This window comes from Notamacropus eugenii, chromosome 1 (genome assembly GCF_028372415.1).
Source record: "Notamacropus eugenii isolate mMacEug1 chromosome 1, mMacEug1.pri_v2, whole genome shotgun sequence".
Lineage (NCBI taxonomy): Eukaryota > Metazoa > Chordata > Mammalia > Diprotodontia > Macropodidae > Notamacropus > Notamacropus eugenii.
Window position 1 is genome coordinate 354,843,197 of NC_092872.1, and position 18,094 is coordinate 354,861,290.

The 18,094-nt window shown below is 38.8% G+C and overlaps 1 protein-coding gene and 1 pseudogene across 2 annotated transcripts in view; one reads left to right on the top strand and one right to left on the bottom strand.

Moving 5' to 3' along the window:
* The window catches only part of WDR25 (WD repeat domain 25), a 252,118-nt gene that overhangs the window by 215,965 nt on the left and 18,059 nt on the right, over window positions 1–18,094 (bottom strand). For both annotated transcript variants that reach the window (XM_072630228.1, XM_072630229.1), the window contains exon 2: window positions 16,694–17,577. In XM_072630228.1, the coding sequence (XP_072486329.1) occupies window positions 16,694–17,530 (837 nt within the window). In that variant the 5' untranslated portion in view covers window positions 17,531–17,577. The remainder of the gene's footprint in view (window positions 1–16,693; window positions 17,578–18,094) is intronic.
* On the top strand, window positions 1,314–2,359 carry LOC140529545 (interferon-stimulated 20 kDa exonuclease-like 2; annotated as a pseudogene).

Genomic DNA, 18,094 nt, shown 5'->3' on the forward strand with positions numbered 1-18,094 from the left:
TCAACCACACAAGAAAGACCAAGTGGATGAAGAATATCTATTGCTCAGATTATGATATGAATTTGGATGAAAAGCACAGAGAGATTGTGAGTCAGGATATGTAATTGGGACAGACAACAAAGATCATTAATAATTTGACCCTGAGTTGAACAGGAGGAAGAGAGCAGGACAAATTGCCTTCAGGAAATTGCAGAGTTTCTTTGATGGTCTCAAGCTTCCCATGAAAGCAAAAGCTTATCTATTTAATACCAACACTCTACCAGTGATGCTATGGAAAAGATATGCAATATATGAAAATCTCCAAAGAATTAGAACACTGAGGGCAAAGGAGAGGCTTATGGTGTGGTATGAACAGCATGCAACACGCAACCAACGAAGAATTTCAAAGGACGTGCATAAAAGTTGTAATCATGGAAATATCTGATAGGAAGAGAAAGTGGACTGGTCATGTAGTAAGGTACAGTGAGTAGATAGCTCCACTGGTACCCTCCCAATTTCACAGGGAAAAAATAGGCTTCCAATATGTTGGGTAAAACCCCCTGACGCAAACTTACAGAACACACAGAAAAGAGCTGCAAACAATGGAGAGGCATAACTGGGTTTCAATCAGGATCACTGAACAATGAAATCAAAAATCCATTTGGGTATCTGAGCATGAGAGAAACCATTTTTCAAGAGAAAAATGTGATCAAAAACTTAGAAAACCTAGAATAGTAAACTAACTCTAGGCATGTGAATTAGAGCAAAACCATTTCCTCTCCCTCTATAAATGAAGAGGTTAAACTATAAATAAAGATATGGAATTTTTAACCTTTTTGGAAATATGGAACCCTTTAGTGGTCAGATGAAGCCTACAGTTCTTTCTCAGAATAATGTTTTTTAAATACATAAAATAAAACACAGGATTACAAAGAAAACTAATTATATTAAGACACAGTTATCTGTGTCTTAAAATACTACAAAAACAAGTTCATGAGGTCCTAAGAACTTCTGATCTCTAAGATCCTGTCCAGTTCTAAGATTCTATGGAAACCTGAATCTAAGACCCTTCATTCTTGATCTAATGGTGCCATCCAGTGGTCAGAAAGAAGCATGCACTTGAGTTATATTATTGTACACTAATTTTCAAAAGGATCATTCTTAGTAAAAAATATGAATGATTCAGGCATAATCTAAGTAATTCAAAACATTTTCAATCCACTTCCACCTCCAGTCTCTTCTAGCTTCTATAGGAGTAAGGTATTCTGTATATCTCAAGATGTGGAGGAACGGCCTTCAGCCAAAAATAAGTCCCCACACTTCCCTGTTTATAGAAGCTATTGTGTGAAACAAGTCCTTCCTGGTCACTCTTCTCTCCGACCCTCCTTGATAATGTCTACCCTGATTCTCAACTTGGGCTTTGAGGGCTATGGTCCCCCAAAGAAGAGCAATTACAAGCCCCAGCATTTCATGCAGCGACAGGAGCAACAATAGAGAAATCTTCTAAAGGAGATGCGGGTCTCAGACTGGGCACGTGAATCAGGATATTCTATATTCCTAAATAAAGGAGAGACCCTTAGCATGAACAGTTAACAGAAACTCCATTCTCTCCATAAACCTAAATGAAAGACAGCCAATCAAAAAAAAATGTTTTTAACTGAGAAGTCCTTCAGTAAGAAAATAACAACAATGTCTTGCTTAACACCCACTCCTTCATGGAAGGGCATTAAAGGTAGATCTCCTGTCAGAATCCCAGAGTGGCCACTACTACCTCCTACCTGTCCAAACCCAACCACCTCAATCAGAGATGAGCCAAAACAAGATGGTAACCCTTAATTGTGAGATAATGAGCATAGAGCCTAAAAGGCTTACTAGCTCTATGGCCCAATGTAATACCACAAGTGACAATGGTGATGTGTTTATGATGAATATACCCACCCTTCTTGCAAAATTGTGGACTACAAGTGAAGTAATACCAAAAAGAAGCTTAACATTAATGTTACCATGTTACCCACTCTAAGGTATCTCAGAAAGAGATCTTAAAGATTGGAAAGATCGTGGTGAGCCACTCCATTCACAATGACTTCAAAGCTTCCATTGCTCTCACCCCAAGACCCTTATCTGAAAAATTTCCCAAATCCTCTTCCTTCACTTCCAAGCTGGCTTCCCTGAGAATGAATCAATATCTCTGAAGAATTTCATCAAGGAACTGCTCCATCAGGGCATTTAGGTAGGGAAGAGTGGACATTCCTTTGCTGAAGATGCCACAACAACCACACACCTCTAAAAGCTGGTGGAAGTTGAGTAAGAGAAACAGCTGGTCTGGTTTCCGGTGCATTGTGGGGATAGTAATCATTGCAGGGAAGAGGCATCAGACTGAGCAACAGCTTCCCCAGGTGGAACAAATAAACTATCCAACTAGCCCAGGATCTAGACTAGAACTGTTGGGAAGTGGGTCCACCCCACATCCAATCTCTCCAACCAAAGACCATTGAAATTATCATCACAAGTCTTGTGTTCTGAATGATTAGAGTGTTTTCCTTTCCATCACAGTGAGGGGATGGGGTAAAGGGAAAATTCCATACATTGAAAGCCATCCTTGCTGTTCGCTTCTTAGTGTTCTAGGAGGGCCAAAAGTCCTAACGTGTCTTGTTCCAAGAGTTTGGCAGACAGGACAGTGCTGGGATGAGTAGTTTCCCCAGATCTCCCTTAAGTCAATATTGTTACATTTACATACTTTTGTCCCAAAGTACCATCAGTCAATACCACTTTTGACCCAGCACCCTCTTCTTTCCCTCCTTGACACCTGGAGGAACCACCTCTGATGACCAGTTGACTCCTTGTCTTTACCCTGGGAAGTGAGAAGCAAAAAAACCTTTTCATATTTGCATTTTTAAAGACGACTCTTTCCTAAGGGAAAAAGTATTTAATTGAATCCCAGGTGCCTGCTGAGAAAGCATTTATATTTTCAATGCTCCTGTTCTTCATGTTAAGCAAAGCTTCTAAGTGTCCAAGTTACAGCCTTATAAACTCAAAAATAAATTTTTGTAAAGGAAAAAGTATTGTTTTATGACACTTGAAAAAACGTTTGCTACTCACCTTCTCTAGTTTGTCTAACTTAATACTGATGATATTCCTTTACTACTGCCTTCTGAATGGTGAAGAAGCAGAAAGGGACACTCGTAATTCCTTTTAAAACAAATACACATATTATCATTCCTACATACCTGCCATATACTTAATGCAAAATAGAAAGTAAGATGAACTGGAAGTCATCTTGCAGGGTTTTAGCCCCAGTTCTGCCAGTGGCTAACTGTGTATGTCTCAACAAATCACTTCACCACCCTGGTTTCTGACTAGGTGGTGGAGTATAGAGTTGGGCTCTTACCAGCTGTGTGACTCTAAGCAAGTCTCTTAACCCTTCTAAGTCAGTTTCCTCACTTGTATTCAATATTAGAAAAACTATTAGCATAATTGACCATATCAATAACAAACCCAAGAGAAATTATATGATTATCTCAATAGATGCAGAAAAAGTCTTTGACAAAATACTGTACCCATTCCTATTAAAAATACTAGAGAGCACTGAAATAAATGAAGCTTACCTTGAAATGGTAAGTAATATTTATCTAAAAACTATCAGCAAGCATTATTTATAAAGAGAATAAGGTAGAAGCATTCCCAATACAATCAGAAGTAAAGCAAGGATGCCCATTATCACCTCTATTATTCAATATCGTACTAAAAATGTTAGCTGTAGCAATAAGAGGAAAAAGAGAAATTAAAGGAATTAGAATAGAGAATGAGGAAACAGAAGTATCATTCTTTGTAGATGATATATTATAATTAGAAAATCAGAGAATCAAGCTACTTGAAATTATTAACAATTTTAGCAAAGTTTCAGGATACAAAATAAACCCACACAAATCATGAGCATTTACCAAAGTCCAGCAGCAAGAGATAGAGAATTTTCATTTCATATAACTGTAAACAACATAAAATACTTGGGAGTCTACCAGCCAAGACAAACCCACAATCTATATGAACACTACTATAAAACACTTTTTACACAAATAAAGTCAGACCTAAACAATTGGAAAAATTAATTGCTCATGAGAAGGGCAAGTCAATATAGTAAAAATGGCAATTCTACCTAAGTCAATGTATTTATTCAGTGCCATGTCAAATTATCAAAAAATATTTTACAGAACTAGAAAAAAATAATATCAAAACTCATTTGGAAGAGCAAAAGCTCAAGGATATCAAGGGAATCAATGAAAAAAATGCAAAAGAAGGTGGTTTAGCTGTATCAGATCTCAAATTGTAACATAAAGCAGTAATTGTCAAAACAATCTGGTAGTGGCTAAGAAATAGAGCACTGGATCAGTGGAATAGATTGGATATAAATTACATTATAGCAAATGACCATAGTAATCCAGTGTATGATAAACCCAAAGATCCAAGCTTTTGGAACAAAAACTCATCTGATAAAAATTGCTGGGAAAACTGGAAAACCATATGACAGAAACTAGGTATAGATCAACATCTCACACCATATACCAAGATACGGCCAAAATGGGTACATGATTTACCATAAGCAAATTAAGAGAGTGTGGAATAATTTATCTGTCAGATTTATATAAGGGAAGAATTTAGGATCAAAGAAGATATGGACAGCATTATAAAATGCAAAATAGACAATTTTGATTATATAAAATTAAAAAGTTTTTGCACAAACAAAACCAATACAACCAAAATTATGGGGAAAGCAGAAAACTGAGGGGAAATTTTTCCAACAAGTATTTCTGATAAAGGCCATTTCTCAAATATATACAGAAGTAAGTCAAATTCATGAGAATACAAGTCATTCCCAAATTGACAAATGGTCAAAGGATATGAACAGGCAATTTTCAGATGAAGAAATTAAAGCTATCTATAGTCATATGGAAAAAATGCTCTAAATCACTATTGATTAGAGAAACACAAATCAAAACAACTCAAAGGTACCTCCTCACACCTAACAGATTGGCTAATATGACAAAAAAGGGAAATGTTGAATGTTGGAAAGGACGTGGGAAAACTGGGACATTAATGCACTGTTGGTGGAGTTGTGAACTGATCCAATCATTCTGGAGAGCAATTTGGTGCTTTAATATAATAATATCATTGCTATGTCTATATCCCAAAGGCATCCAAAAAAAAGAGAAAAGGATATCTTTGTACAAAAATATTTATAGCAGCTCTTTTTGTGGTGACTAACAATTAGAAATTGAAGGGATGCCCATCAATTGGGGAATAGCTAAACAAGCTGTGATATATGATTATAATGGAATATTATTGTGCTATAAGAAATGACAAACAGAACGATTTCAGAAAAAACTGGAAAGACTTACATGAACTGGTGCATAGTGAAGTGCATAGAATCAGGAGAATGTTGTATACAGCAATATTTATTGTTCAATGAAGAACTAAGAATAATTTTTCTCTTTTCAACAATACAACGATCCAAGACAATCCCAAAGAACTAACAATCAAGCATGCTATTTGCCTCCAGAGAAAGGACTGATATTGTTTGAATGAAGACTGAAGTATGCTATTTCACTTTCTTTTTTTCTTTCATTACAGTCTTCTTGTACAAATAACTAATAGGCAAACTTTTTATATAATTGTACATGTATAACCCATATCTGATCACTTACCATCTCGAGGGGGGGGGGGAAGGAGGGAAGGAGGGATAGAATTTGGAAGTCAAAATTTTACATAAAATTGTTCAGAAAATTAACTGCTCCCATATATACAAAAATATTTGTAGCAGTTCTTTTCGTGATGGCCAAGAATTGGAAATTGAGGGGATGCCCATCAATTGGGGAATGGCTGAACAAGTTGCGGCACATGAATGTAATGGAATACTATTGCACTATAAGAAATGATGAGCAGGCAGACTTCCGAAAAACATGGGAAGACTTACATGAACTGATGTGTGAAGTGAAGTGAGCAGAACCAGGAAAACATTGTACACAGTAACAGCCATATTGTGCAATGAATCACTTTGATAAACTTAGCTCTTCTCAGCAATGCAAGGACCTAAAACAACTCCAAAAGACTTATTATGGAAAATTATATCCACATCCAGAGAAAGAAATATGGAGTCTGAATGCAGATCAAAGCATGCTATTTGATCTCTTTTTTGTTTTGTTTTTTTTCTTTCTTACAGTTCCTCCCATTCATTCTAATTTTTCTATACAACATGACTAATGTGAAAATACGTTTAATAAGAATGTATCTGTAGAGCCTATATCTAGGGGAGAGAGGTGGAAAAATTTAAAACTTATAAAAGTGAATGTTGAAAACTAAAAGTTAATTTTTAAGAAAAATTAACTGCTAATAGGCAAAAAGGAGAGATCAATAGATTAGCTACATGTACCACATGAAATGTATATAAAAGATTAATATACAATAAATCTATGGAAAATTTTAAAAGTTTAAAAAAATTACTTAAAAGAATGGCATACTGAACCACATTTACTAATTATATCATACAATTTCTTAAAGTACCAGTTTTAAAACCCCAATTTCTCTATGGCATTAAGGTTTACATGGTACTTTAAAATCTCACAACCACTCTGTAAAAGGAAAGCATAATTTCTAGAGAAATGACATACTCAGGGCCACATCTAACAGTAAGGGTCAAAACTAAGAGTTGAAGCATGTCTGTCTTCTGACACCAAGTTCAGCACTCTTTCCACTACCTTGGCTCAGTTGACTAGAGTTCAAATACAAGTTAAGCATATATAGCCTTTTTTTAAAGCCACCCTCAAACAATTAAAAGATAATATATCAAAATATAAGCTCTAATTTCTCAAAGTATTCTTCCACAGGTTTCTTTTCCTAAAACATTTCAGGAATAGTCAACCACCTCTATTCCCTATGATAGTATAACTACCAATCTGGTCTCCAATCTACTTCTTTCTCAATAATTAAATATTTCTTTGGGTAATTCTTCTCCTTTGTTTTTTATGGAGGTTTTTGGAAACTCGGTCTCCCTATCTCACCCTGGCTGGAAGTGCATCAGTTACTCATGAGCAAATCACACTGCTGAATAGAACTGAAGCTGCTGTTTCTGACCTGGGTCTCTCCTTGGACAGCCTAGTGGTCACCCACTCCAAGGAGTTCACTATGGGTGAGGTGGACTTAATGCATACAACTAATCTGCTTTATCCTACTCCAGCTCAGAACTCCCAAGTTCAATCAATCCACCTACCTCAGTCTCCCCTAGGAGCAGGGATTATAAGCATTCATCACACCCAGCCAAAACATTTCTCCATAGAAGAATTACCATAAGTCTAGCTATCACCAAAAAAAGTGAGAATGACAATTCAGAAAATATAGTTCAAGGACATTGCAGCTCTACCAGAATATGCCCTGCAATTTTCTGTCTACTCACCCTTTGTCCATGTGGTTCTACCTACTATAATTAGTGTAATAATAACAAAAATTATAACAATGCCTGACATTTAAATAGTAGTGGAAGGCTTGCAGGATGCTTTATGCCATGGACACTGATAGATGAAGTGAAGTGTAGAGTAATTTGCCAGTGCTACTGATAGAAGGAAGATTTGAACATATCTCTTTGGAAACCATATCTAATTTCTTCTTCCCTTTACCATGCTGCCTTATCTGTCTGCTTGTGATTGTAAATTGCAAGAGTTCAGGGGAACTGCATCTCATGGATCTTTTTAGAGAGCTTACCATAATTTACAGTGTTTTTAATGATAACAGAGTCAGAAAATCTAAGCACAAGTCTAGGCTCTGAAATAAACTAGATGACCAGGAAGCAAGTTAGTTAAACCTAGAATCTCAGTTTCCTCATCTGTAAAAGAGAGATAATAATATAACACCTACTTTACACAGTAGTTGTGGAGAAAGCTTTCTAAACTATAAAAATCTGTATTAAAAAATTGAGACATTACATTAATGATGAAAATTATCACTATCAGATTCAGAAATCTGGCTGAAAACCAGTAGTAATAAAATTCTGATTACCCAAGGGATGACCTAGTGACAATAACTCAGATAATTAAAACCAAAAAAAACGACCCTTTACTCAAATCATCCACTTAATTATGGCCACAGGGTGTCACCTTTTATCTCTGTACAGATATCTTGTTCATTAATTTGCTGTTTTATAATATCAAAAAAGGGCAAAACTCTCCACTAACATCCTCTGCTGATGGTTCATCATAGCATTGGGGTGAACCTGGGTTTAAAGGCTTTAGCAGAGTAGTGAGAGCTGACAGGCTTCAAGTAAGGACCACTTATAAATTGTGCATCTGTCATACAGAGACCATTCTATCTAAATGCAGACTCACCACCAGAAGTTGGGCCATCAGGTGATAATTTTCAATTAGGAACAACAACTCATAAAGACATCTGCTAAGGTGCAGAGAGGAGGGGAAAGGGGGAAGCTAGGGAATGGAAAAGGAGGGGGGTCCACAGAACTGGTAGCCTATACATGGAATAAATCAGATTTTTAAGGTACTGAAATACCTTAAGATAGGAAGATGCTTTATATGCCCAATATTATATTTAATAAATGATACTAAATACATGTAAAAAGAAATACATGAATAAAGCTAGAGATACCTAATTCCTTCCTCAATCATCACATGGCATGGTTTCTGATCTGCTTCACAATCTAAACCTGCCATTTTAATGCATAAAATGTCACAACACCATCTCAGAAAATGACAAAAAGTAGTGAAGGTGGAAACAAGCTTGTAGAAAACTTGGCATGGGACCAAACTAGGCCAGAGCAAACCAAGAGCATTTACTGATGAAATCAAGTGGATAACAGACACAAAATACAAAAGATTTGTAAGCACTTCTAAAATAATTCATTATTTCACTCATGACAGCGCAAACACCACATTTGCCCTCTAACACCTCATTACCTGATGTGTTATATGAAGAAGCAGGAATAGCACTTGGGAAAATGTAACAAGGAAGAACAGCCAGAGCTAAATACACAAAGAACAAAGCTGTGATGGTGGTTAAAAAAAGAAGTTTTCAAGGCACTTAAATGTCAAGAAAGGCAAAGATGCCAAAAGAATGGAAAATATCTCAACAGTATTGTTCCTGAAAAATAAAAAGGCTATGGAGAAGTCATCAGCAACTGTTCCCTGATTTCCAGTGAAAATGGTGGTGTGAAAGTTCATAGAGGAGGAGCCCAGTGCTCACAAACATAATCCAGGAAAGGCCTAACAAGAGCATGAAATGAAATCATGATCAAGATATTCAAAGAGAAAAAATAAGCTCCTTCACCTAGACCAAGACTACATAAAAAGATAGCTGGAAACAAAATTTCAAGACCCTTGTGCTAGGAAAATCGAAATAAACACAGGTTTAAAAAAGTCAGATGATTATGAGTATTCTGATTAATCAGAGATTCTAAAGGAGCACGATGAAGCCCATAGTGGTTGTTCCAAATCAAGGAGCCAAGAGTAGTTGGAAAACCTCCCACAGGATTGGAAAGAGGCAGAGATCTGAGAAAAAACAAAGAGCCTAGAGTCCAGAGCAATCTGGCAATGTCACTAGGCTGACACAAGGAGGACAAAAAGTTCACAGTAATCTGACCTAAGAGGCTCCAGAGGGGCCTGAAAACCATAGCACTATGATCCCAGATGATCCTGAGGGGCCAAAAACCTGGCAGCACTTTAAGCACAAATATACTAGGGAAGCCAGAAGCAAAAGCCCAGGAAATTGAGGTTGGGTCCAAACAGAACCTGATAAACCCATTCAAGAGTGTAGAGGAGGAAGAGCTTGGCCTTTGCACAAAATGCCAAATTAGGAACTGAGGTTGTCAATATCACTAACCAGAACACACCAGACACTATGAAAAAATGGTGAGGATGAGAGAAGAAAAACAAGAGACAAGGCCAGAAGAAGAGTGGCTACAAAACAAAACAAGCAGAGCCTGAGGGAAAAAATGATCTAACCACAATGAAGAAATGAAGGAAGAGAAAAAATGAAATGACAAGTGAAAGAGATTTGGAGAAGGAAGGAAGGGAGGGAGGGAGGGAGGGAAGGAGGGAGGGAGGGAGGGAGGAAGGAAGGGAGGGAGGGAGGGAGACGGAGGGAGGGAAGAAGGAAGGAAGGGAGGAAAGGAGGAAGGGAGGGAGGGAGGAAGGGAGGGAGGAAGGAAGGAAGGGAGGGAAGAAGGAAGGAAGGGAGGAAGGGAGGGAGGGAAGAAGGAAGGAAGGGAGGGAAGAACAAAGGAAGGGAGGGAAGGAGGAAGAAAGGAAGGAAGGAAGGAAGGGAGGGAGGGGAGGAAGAAAGGAAGGAGGGAGGGAGGGAGGGAGGAAGGATGGGAAGGAGGGAGGGAGGAAGGAAGGGAGGGAAGAAGGAAGGAAGGGAGGGAGGGAAGAAGGAAGGAAGGGAGGGAAGAATGAAGGGAGGGGGGAAAGGAGGAAGGGAGGGAGGGAGGATGGGAGGGAGGAAGGATGGGAGGGAGGAAGGAAGGGAGGGAGGAAGGAAGGAAGGGAGGAAGGGAGGGAGGGAAGGGAGGGAGGAAGGTAGGGAGGGAAGGAAGAGAGGAAGGGAGGAAGGAAGGGAGGGAGGAAGGAAGGAAGGAAGGGAAGGGAGGGAGGGAGGGAGGAAGAGAGGGAGGGAGGAAAGAAGGAAGAGAGGGAGGGAGGAAAGAAGGGAGGAAGGGAGGAAGGAAGGGAAGGGAGGGAGAGAGGAAATAGGGCTAAAAAGGATTTACCCACCTAGAGAAGATAAACAGACAAGCAGTTAGCTGAGGTTCAGATCTTCCTGAACCGAACAATGACATCAAATCCTGCAGCCCAGAGTTAAGTTAAAGAGCACATGGGTTTTCTTCCCTTGTGTGCTTCCCTGCTTGATTTCTGTGTGTGACCATCCTCTCCCACAGATACTGAGTGAATTAATGAGTATGACCCAGGTTTCTCTGTGGATTATGATGTATCATATTATTCAAATGTTTGCTACGATATATGAAAACCTGTGATAACACAATTTTTTTTGCCTTATTGCTAAGTAAAAGGTTTATGTTTAAGTCCTAAAATTGTCATAACTATGAGTATCTGGTTTGTATGAATGGAAATACATTGATGGGGGCTAAAATGACAAGTAATACAAGTACATTCCTTCACAACATGGTTATCCTACAGAATTTAATTTTAATTGCATGGTGGTGATCCTTCTTTGGGAACCCAGACTGCCAGTGTAAAAGTTATTTAGTAATGGAGCCAGCTTAGAGAGTAAGTAGGCATTTGTATGCCCAAATGAAAAATATGAGACACTACAATGGAGAGGCCACTCTATAAACTCCATACACCAAAAATATTAAATTTTGAGTACTCAGAAGGTGCTAAAATTCAAGATCTTAACCCGGGAAGAATTTTTTTTTTTAACATTTTGATAACAGTATTTCAGTATACTTGCTTTTCTTTGTAACCATATTCTATTTTATGCATTCAAAAACATTACTCTGAGGAGTCCACAGGCTTCACCAGACTGCCAAAAAGGTGTATAACACTTTTTTTCAAAAAAGTTCCTGGACTTTTAGTCCCTGGACTAAATGATGATGAAGTATTTATATTCTAATAAAGGAAGAAGAGAAATGTACCTTCAGAACCCTAATGTATTTAAGGGTTGTGGGGGATATTAAATATGACAGTGAGGTTGTTCTTTTATGATGGTCTTAAAAGATGAAATAAAAGGTAGGGGAAAAGAATATACAAGGGAATAATTAGGAAGAAAGGAATGGAACTTATTTCTCAAACTGGAGTGTGTTAAATAATATAAACATAGAGGAAGAGGTAGAGGGGGAATAGACATCACTTGAACCTCACTTTTACCTCAGCTGTATGAATAAAGGTCACAGAGGCAGAGAGAGAGAGAGAGAGAGAGAGAGAGACAGAGAGAGAGACAGAGAGAGAGAGAGAGACAGAGAGAGAGACAGAGAGAGAGAGAGAGACAGAGAGAGACAGAGAGAGACAGAGAGAGACAGAGAGAGAGACAGAGAGAGAGACAGAGAGAGAGGGAGGGAGGGAGAGAGAGAGAGACAGAGAGACAGAGAGAGACAGAGACAGAGACAGAGAGAGACAGAGACAGAGAGAGACAGAGAGGGAGGGAGGGAGGGAGGGAGAGAGAGAGAGAGAGAGAGGGAGGGAGGGAGAGAAAGAGAGAATTCAATGTAGAAATACATCAAACTCAAAAAGGAAATAGACTGGGAGAAAGGAGTTTAAGAGGTGGAGTAAGGTCAGGAAAGAAACATTCACAAGAAATTTCAAAAGGGGAATTAAAAGAAAAAAGTGGGGAGGAGGAATACAGGAAATATATTGATAGCAACACCAAAAAAAAAAGAAGGAAAAGAAAATAGTGTCAATGAGGCATTTAAAAGAATGCAAAGAAGAGAACAGAAGAAGGTTCAAAGGGAGACATGGACAAGCAGGACAGTTTGGAAGTAATGTGTGGAATTTGTTAGAGACTTTTGAAAAGGAAGCAGGCTGAACATAGTAGAGATTTCTGATATCATATACAATTCTCTTTTTCTGTTCTTTTTATGTGAAAATGCTCATGTTCGTTGGTGTTTGTCAAGTTTAGAATGCAAAAAAAAAATTAAATTAAGAAAACTACTGGCCTCTATGTCTATTTTCTCTTTATAAAATATAAAACTGTTCTATGCAGCATATCAAAGGTATTTTGGGGAGAAAAATATGTCTGTCTGAGAGAGAGACAGAGAGGCAGAGACAGAGAGTGATGAGAATAGTCAAGCTTTCATAAACTATTTTCTACAGAAAACATCTTCATAATCATAAATGAACTGAAATTTACAACAAATACCAGATCCCAGCTGTGTGTGTTGATTACAAAAAAAGGATTTCACTTAGTAGAATACAAATTTTAAAAGCCTTCTCCCAAAAAGGAATCTTCCATGTATATGTTATTATTATTTAAGATTCCTTAAAAGAAGCATGACTCAAATGAAGAAAGATACAAAAGGACACCCCCTTGGAGGAGGGAGATCCACAGATGTTACACAGTGCATATTTTTTACCTTTTTTGATTTGTCTATCAATTGTGTTGATTTTTTTTTCCTCTTTAAAAAATACCATTGATGGCTCTCTGGGAAAGACAGAAGGAGGGATGCTAAGGATAAAACAAAAGACATAAATAAAAATGTATTTTAACAAGATTTTTTGGTAGATGCAACAACAGAGGTAACTTTGTTCAACTACCCTCCAATTATTAATATCAAGTGAAGAAAAATGAAGGTACTCAATACTATCACAGAATATGGCAAGAGTTAGGTAGGTGGCACGGTGGAGAGAGTGCTGAACTTGGATTCAGGAAGATCTGAGTTCAAATTCAGCCACAAACACTGTGTGATTCTGGTCAAGTCACTTAATCTCTACCTCAATTTCCTTATCTGTAAAATGGGGATAATAATATCTGCTTTCCAGGGTTGTTATGAAGATAAAATGAGATAGTATTTGTAAAGTGCCTCATAAACCCTAAAGCACTGTATAAATATATAAATATTAGCTATTAGGTCATGCAGACAGCACACACAGAAGAGGGATTCCCTATAGATAGTATGGTCCTCCAAATACTTACATTTGCAAATAGCATTGTGCCTGTTGCTTCAAATCCTGAAACATTAAAGGCCCTTCTAATCAAGACCAACACTCAAAACTGGCCCAAAAAATACAGAGTAAACACCAAGTGGCTGAAGAATGCATGTAGTTCAGATTAAGGTATGTAGCTGGATGGATGTCTCACTCCATCCATTCATTCATTCACTCATCTATAATCTCATACAGACATCACAGCTGGATTGGACTCAGGAGACTGAGCTTGGCACAGCCCTTTCAAAAATTCCAAACTGATAACTAATTCTCTCTTTCTCTCTCTCCCTCCCGTCCCCCTTTCCATCCCCCCCTCCTCTCTCCTGTCTCTCTCTCTCCTTGTCTCTCTCTCTCCTTGTCTCTCTCCCTCTCTCTCTCCCTCTCCTTCTCTCTCTCTCTCTCTCTCTCTCACACACAGACACACACACACACACACACAGACACACACACACACACACAGACACAGACACACACACACACACACACACACACACTCTGGTAGCACTGGTAGATACCACATGGAACACAACAAAAGACAAAGCTTAAAAACTACAGGTGACCAGGAAGACGATGAAAGCTGCACACTGTGTGTAAACAGACTCCGCGGTGTGTTACCAGTGGTGACGGCGAGGGCTGCATCAGTTAGTTTTGTTTAATTGTTTTTCTTTGTGACAAGAGAGATTTCTAATGGTGGGAGAACCCCAGGCATTTTCTGTGATACAAAAAACAAAAGACATCAATGAAACTTTTAAGGCATAAAAGTCATCAAGAAAATAAATGACTGAAAAAGACAGCTTACTTGTCACAGAGCAGCAATGAGAGATGACAGATGCGCCATCAAAGTGCTCTGCTGGGAAAGGTTCTGGTACCCACTAAATGTTAAATGACACAAAGGCATCCAAGCATGTTGGATGGAATCTCTATGTAGGATTTAGGGCAGAACATGAAAAGAATCCCCCAGAATGAGAAGATATGGGTGGTCTGCAATCTGAAGGAATTGATCACAATGAGGAGTACTAAAATACTTCACCAGCATTGAGCCACTCAACACCCCTGGTGCTCACCGTGGCTGGGTCCTATCTGTGGGGTTCTGCTCACTTACCCCGTCTACTCTTTCATGATAAGGGGGACAATGAAGGGAGAGAGGATAAGCAAGTAGAAAGAGGGGGAGGTGATCACTGCCCAATTAGTAATCAAGTGGGGCCTTGTCCCACTATCTTTTCCATTACCAGGTTGCCCAATGGCCTAAACCCCTTCCATCTCCTGTCTCCCAGTGGCTTTCTCCAGAATAAGCAAAACACCCTACTTCTTGACTGGGATCCCTTATCTCTGATTGTTCTTGCCTGCCTTAAGACAGACCTCCCTGGATCTCACAATGCTCAAAATCTTCTGTCTGAAAAGTAAATCTCAAGGGTATATCTCAAACTCTCAAATCCCATGTGTTCCTCAATAGACTTCTCTCCAAACATGGATACCCTGCCTAGACTCAATACTTAGAGGTCAGCATTCTCCCATCCTGTTATATTCACTCTAATCGCAGTGATCCTGAATCCCCAGTAGCTCAGCAGCTGATGTACAAAATTCTGTCAGGTCTATATACTTCAACCATACCTACCCAAGGTTCCACTCCAGATCTGAGAAGGGAAGGCATTAGGAGCTAGGGGGAGGGGGAGAGACCAGGAAAGGCCTCCTGTAGAAGGTGAGAGTTGAGCTGAGTCCTGAAGTCCAGGAAAGCTAAGAGGTGGAGGGCAGAGCCAATGTGGCAGTAAGATAGTTTATCACATTGGAGGAACTGCAAATAGGTCACTGTTGCTGACTGATAGTAGTTGTGGAAAGTGGTAAGGGGTAGGAAGGCAGGTATTGTGAGTGTAATTCAACAAAAGTAGACTGAGGCACATTTTCTCTGAGGAAGATAATATTTTATTAACAGAGGTACTACTTGCCAGTGAATGAGTCAATGGCTGCCTCAGTTTAGCCAGAGACCCCTAGCAGAAGAACAACTCCCCTTTTATAGTTTTTGGGGAGTACTGAAAAGAACAGAACAGGGTCAGGAAGGAAAAAATACAATTGGCTATAGGGTTAGAGAAATCATGGGGTTGAGGTCAACTTGGATGGTCATATAGCTGAGGTGTAGGGGACAATATGATTGACTGGCAGTTGGGAATGAGGAGCTAGCAAGATATTCATATGTTGTCTCCTCCCCATTCAAATATGAAATCCTTGAGGGCAAGGACTATGGAGTGTGGGATTTTGGTTGTTTTGTTTTGTTTTGTTTTGTTTTGTTTTATGGGGTTGACTTTCTATGTATCCCTACCGCTTAATTCAGTGCCTGTCATATAGTAAGCACTTAGCAAATGCTTATTGACTATTTTGGAAAAACTCCCTTTCACATAACCAGTTTACTTGTTATCTGACAAACTTGCTTCATACTTACCCTTCTCAAAGTCGTGCCACAGGGCATGACCTCTGCTCAACATCTCTATTAGCTAAAATCTTTTTTTAAGACCCAGCCAAAACATGTGCCTCCTAAATGGAGTCCTCTCTAATTCCCTTAGCCAGGAAAGATTCCTCTTTTGTGGACTTTGAAATCTCTACAACTATCCACATCTGTCTCATATACTCTAACACTTTATAGATCTGTGTACTAGTCTCCTCCCAACTCCCACTCCCACACACTATAAGCTCCTTGAGAGGAGCTCTCATGTCTTATTCATTTTTGTCTAATAACAACTATTTATATTTAAGCACTGCTTTAACCTTTTCATGGTGTTTTCCTCACAGTAACCCTGCCAGAGAAGAATTACTAGAATTAGCATCTCCATTTTACAGATTAAGAAACTGAAGCTCAGGCTGGTAAAATCCCTTGCCCCCAGTCACAAAGCTAGCAGATCCTGGACTAGCACTTGGATCTTCTGATGCCAAGTTCCAGGCTCTTTCCACTCCATCCTACTATCTCTCTGTATTTCCCACAAGGCCAAATGCAGTATCTTGAACATAGGAAGGGCTTAATCAATAATGAGTGAATATCTGATGAGACTTTTTTTTTAACTAAGGAATATTACCTTGAAAGTTTTATCCATAGAAGCTGAGAGAAGCATGTGACTGTGCTGTAAAACTGGACACCACTGGACACTGTTGACTGGTCCTCCATGCTCAGACATCTGAAAGATCAGCCTCTTTGGGATTTCTGTCGATTTATATTTCCCTTCTAAATATGGCTTAATAAAGTCAGAAACTACTGTGGCTCTGCATTCTCTCACGGGGAATCCTTCCGATGAGGATGGGCAATCCGATCTCTGTCTTTGTAGCTCAGATCCTCCTCTCTCATTAATTCCTGCAGTTAAAGTTTGTGTTTGTCTCAGTCTTTTGGGGATGTAAGGCTTAATTCTCCCTTCAACCAAATCCATGTTCTCCTGTCTTCTCTTTTGCCAAAGGCTTCCATGATGACCCATAGCTTCCAAAGACATGAAAGTACAGGAAGATGAGCTGGGGACTCTGGGAGCTTCATATGAAGGTCTCATTCTGCTAACAGATGCACCTGCTAACTCACAATTCCCAGATGATGTGGAACTGGGAGATGCGGCAAAATCTGAAGGTGTGAATGTCCAAGGTTTGACTTGGAGTTCTGTGTGAGGCCTCTGGAGTCTAGGCCCTGGACAAGACTTCCAGATGTTTCTCTCTGCCTGAGGTTCTGGGAGACTAGAATATTCCTCAACAATGCCCAAACCCATATTCAGGTTGTCCCACCTAGGTCGTGGGTTGTTTTCACACCTTGTAGCTAATGTGTCAGATGATAACGGCTGACCAAGATTTCTAATGCTTTTCTCTTGGCAAGAACTGTTAGAATTGTCAGCCTCAGCCTCAGAGTCAGAATCATCATAAACTACCAAAGAAGTCATTGAAGAACCAAAAGGCTTTTGAAATCTTCCCTAGGAGTACAAAATACCTAAAATTGTTTGAAAAAAAAAGCTATCAGCAAATATTGCAATGAAGAAATTTCAGTGGACCACAAACAACATACAATACAATCTATCTACTATGCCTGTGTAATTATTGCTCAATGATTATAGCATGGTCTATCCACAGTAAAATGCTTATTAATAATAATCATAACTCACATGAAAATCAAGGCTAACATCTTCCCTGCAATGTAAAATGCTTCTGGGTCACCTCCCCTAATAATCAGTTGCCATGTACTGAGAAAACGCAAACTCATTTTAATATTATCCTAAATACAACAATTACAAAGGAGGGAATTTGATGAAAATACTTTTATATTTGTATATATAAGCCTCATCTTACCTGTAGACTTCTTGGGGGAAAAGAACATGCCTTCTTAATCTTTGTATAATAATGACAAGTACAAACAAATATATATATAATTTCCATGTGCCACTGGAATACATTCCAACATCTGGCAATACATTCCAAATGTAAAAAATAATAATTTTTCAATTGTTCAA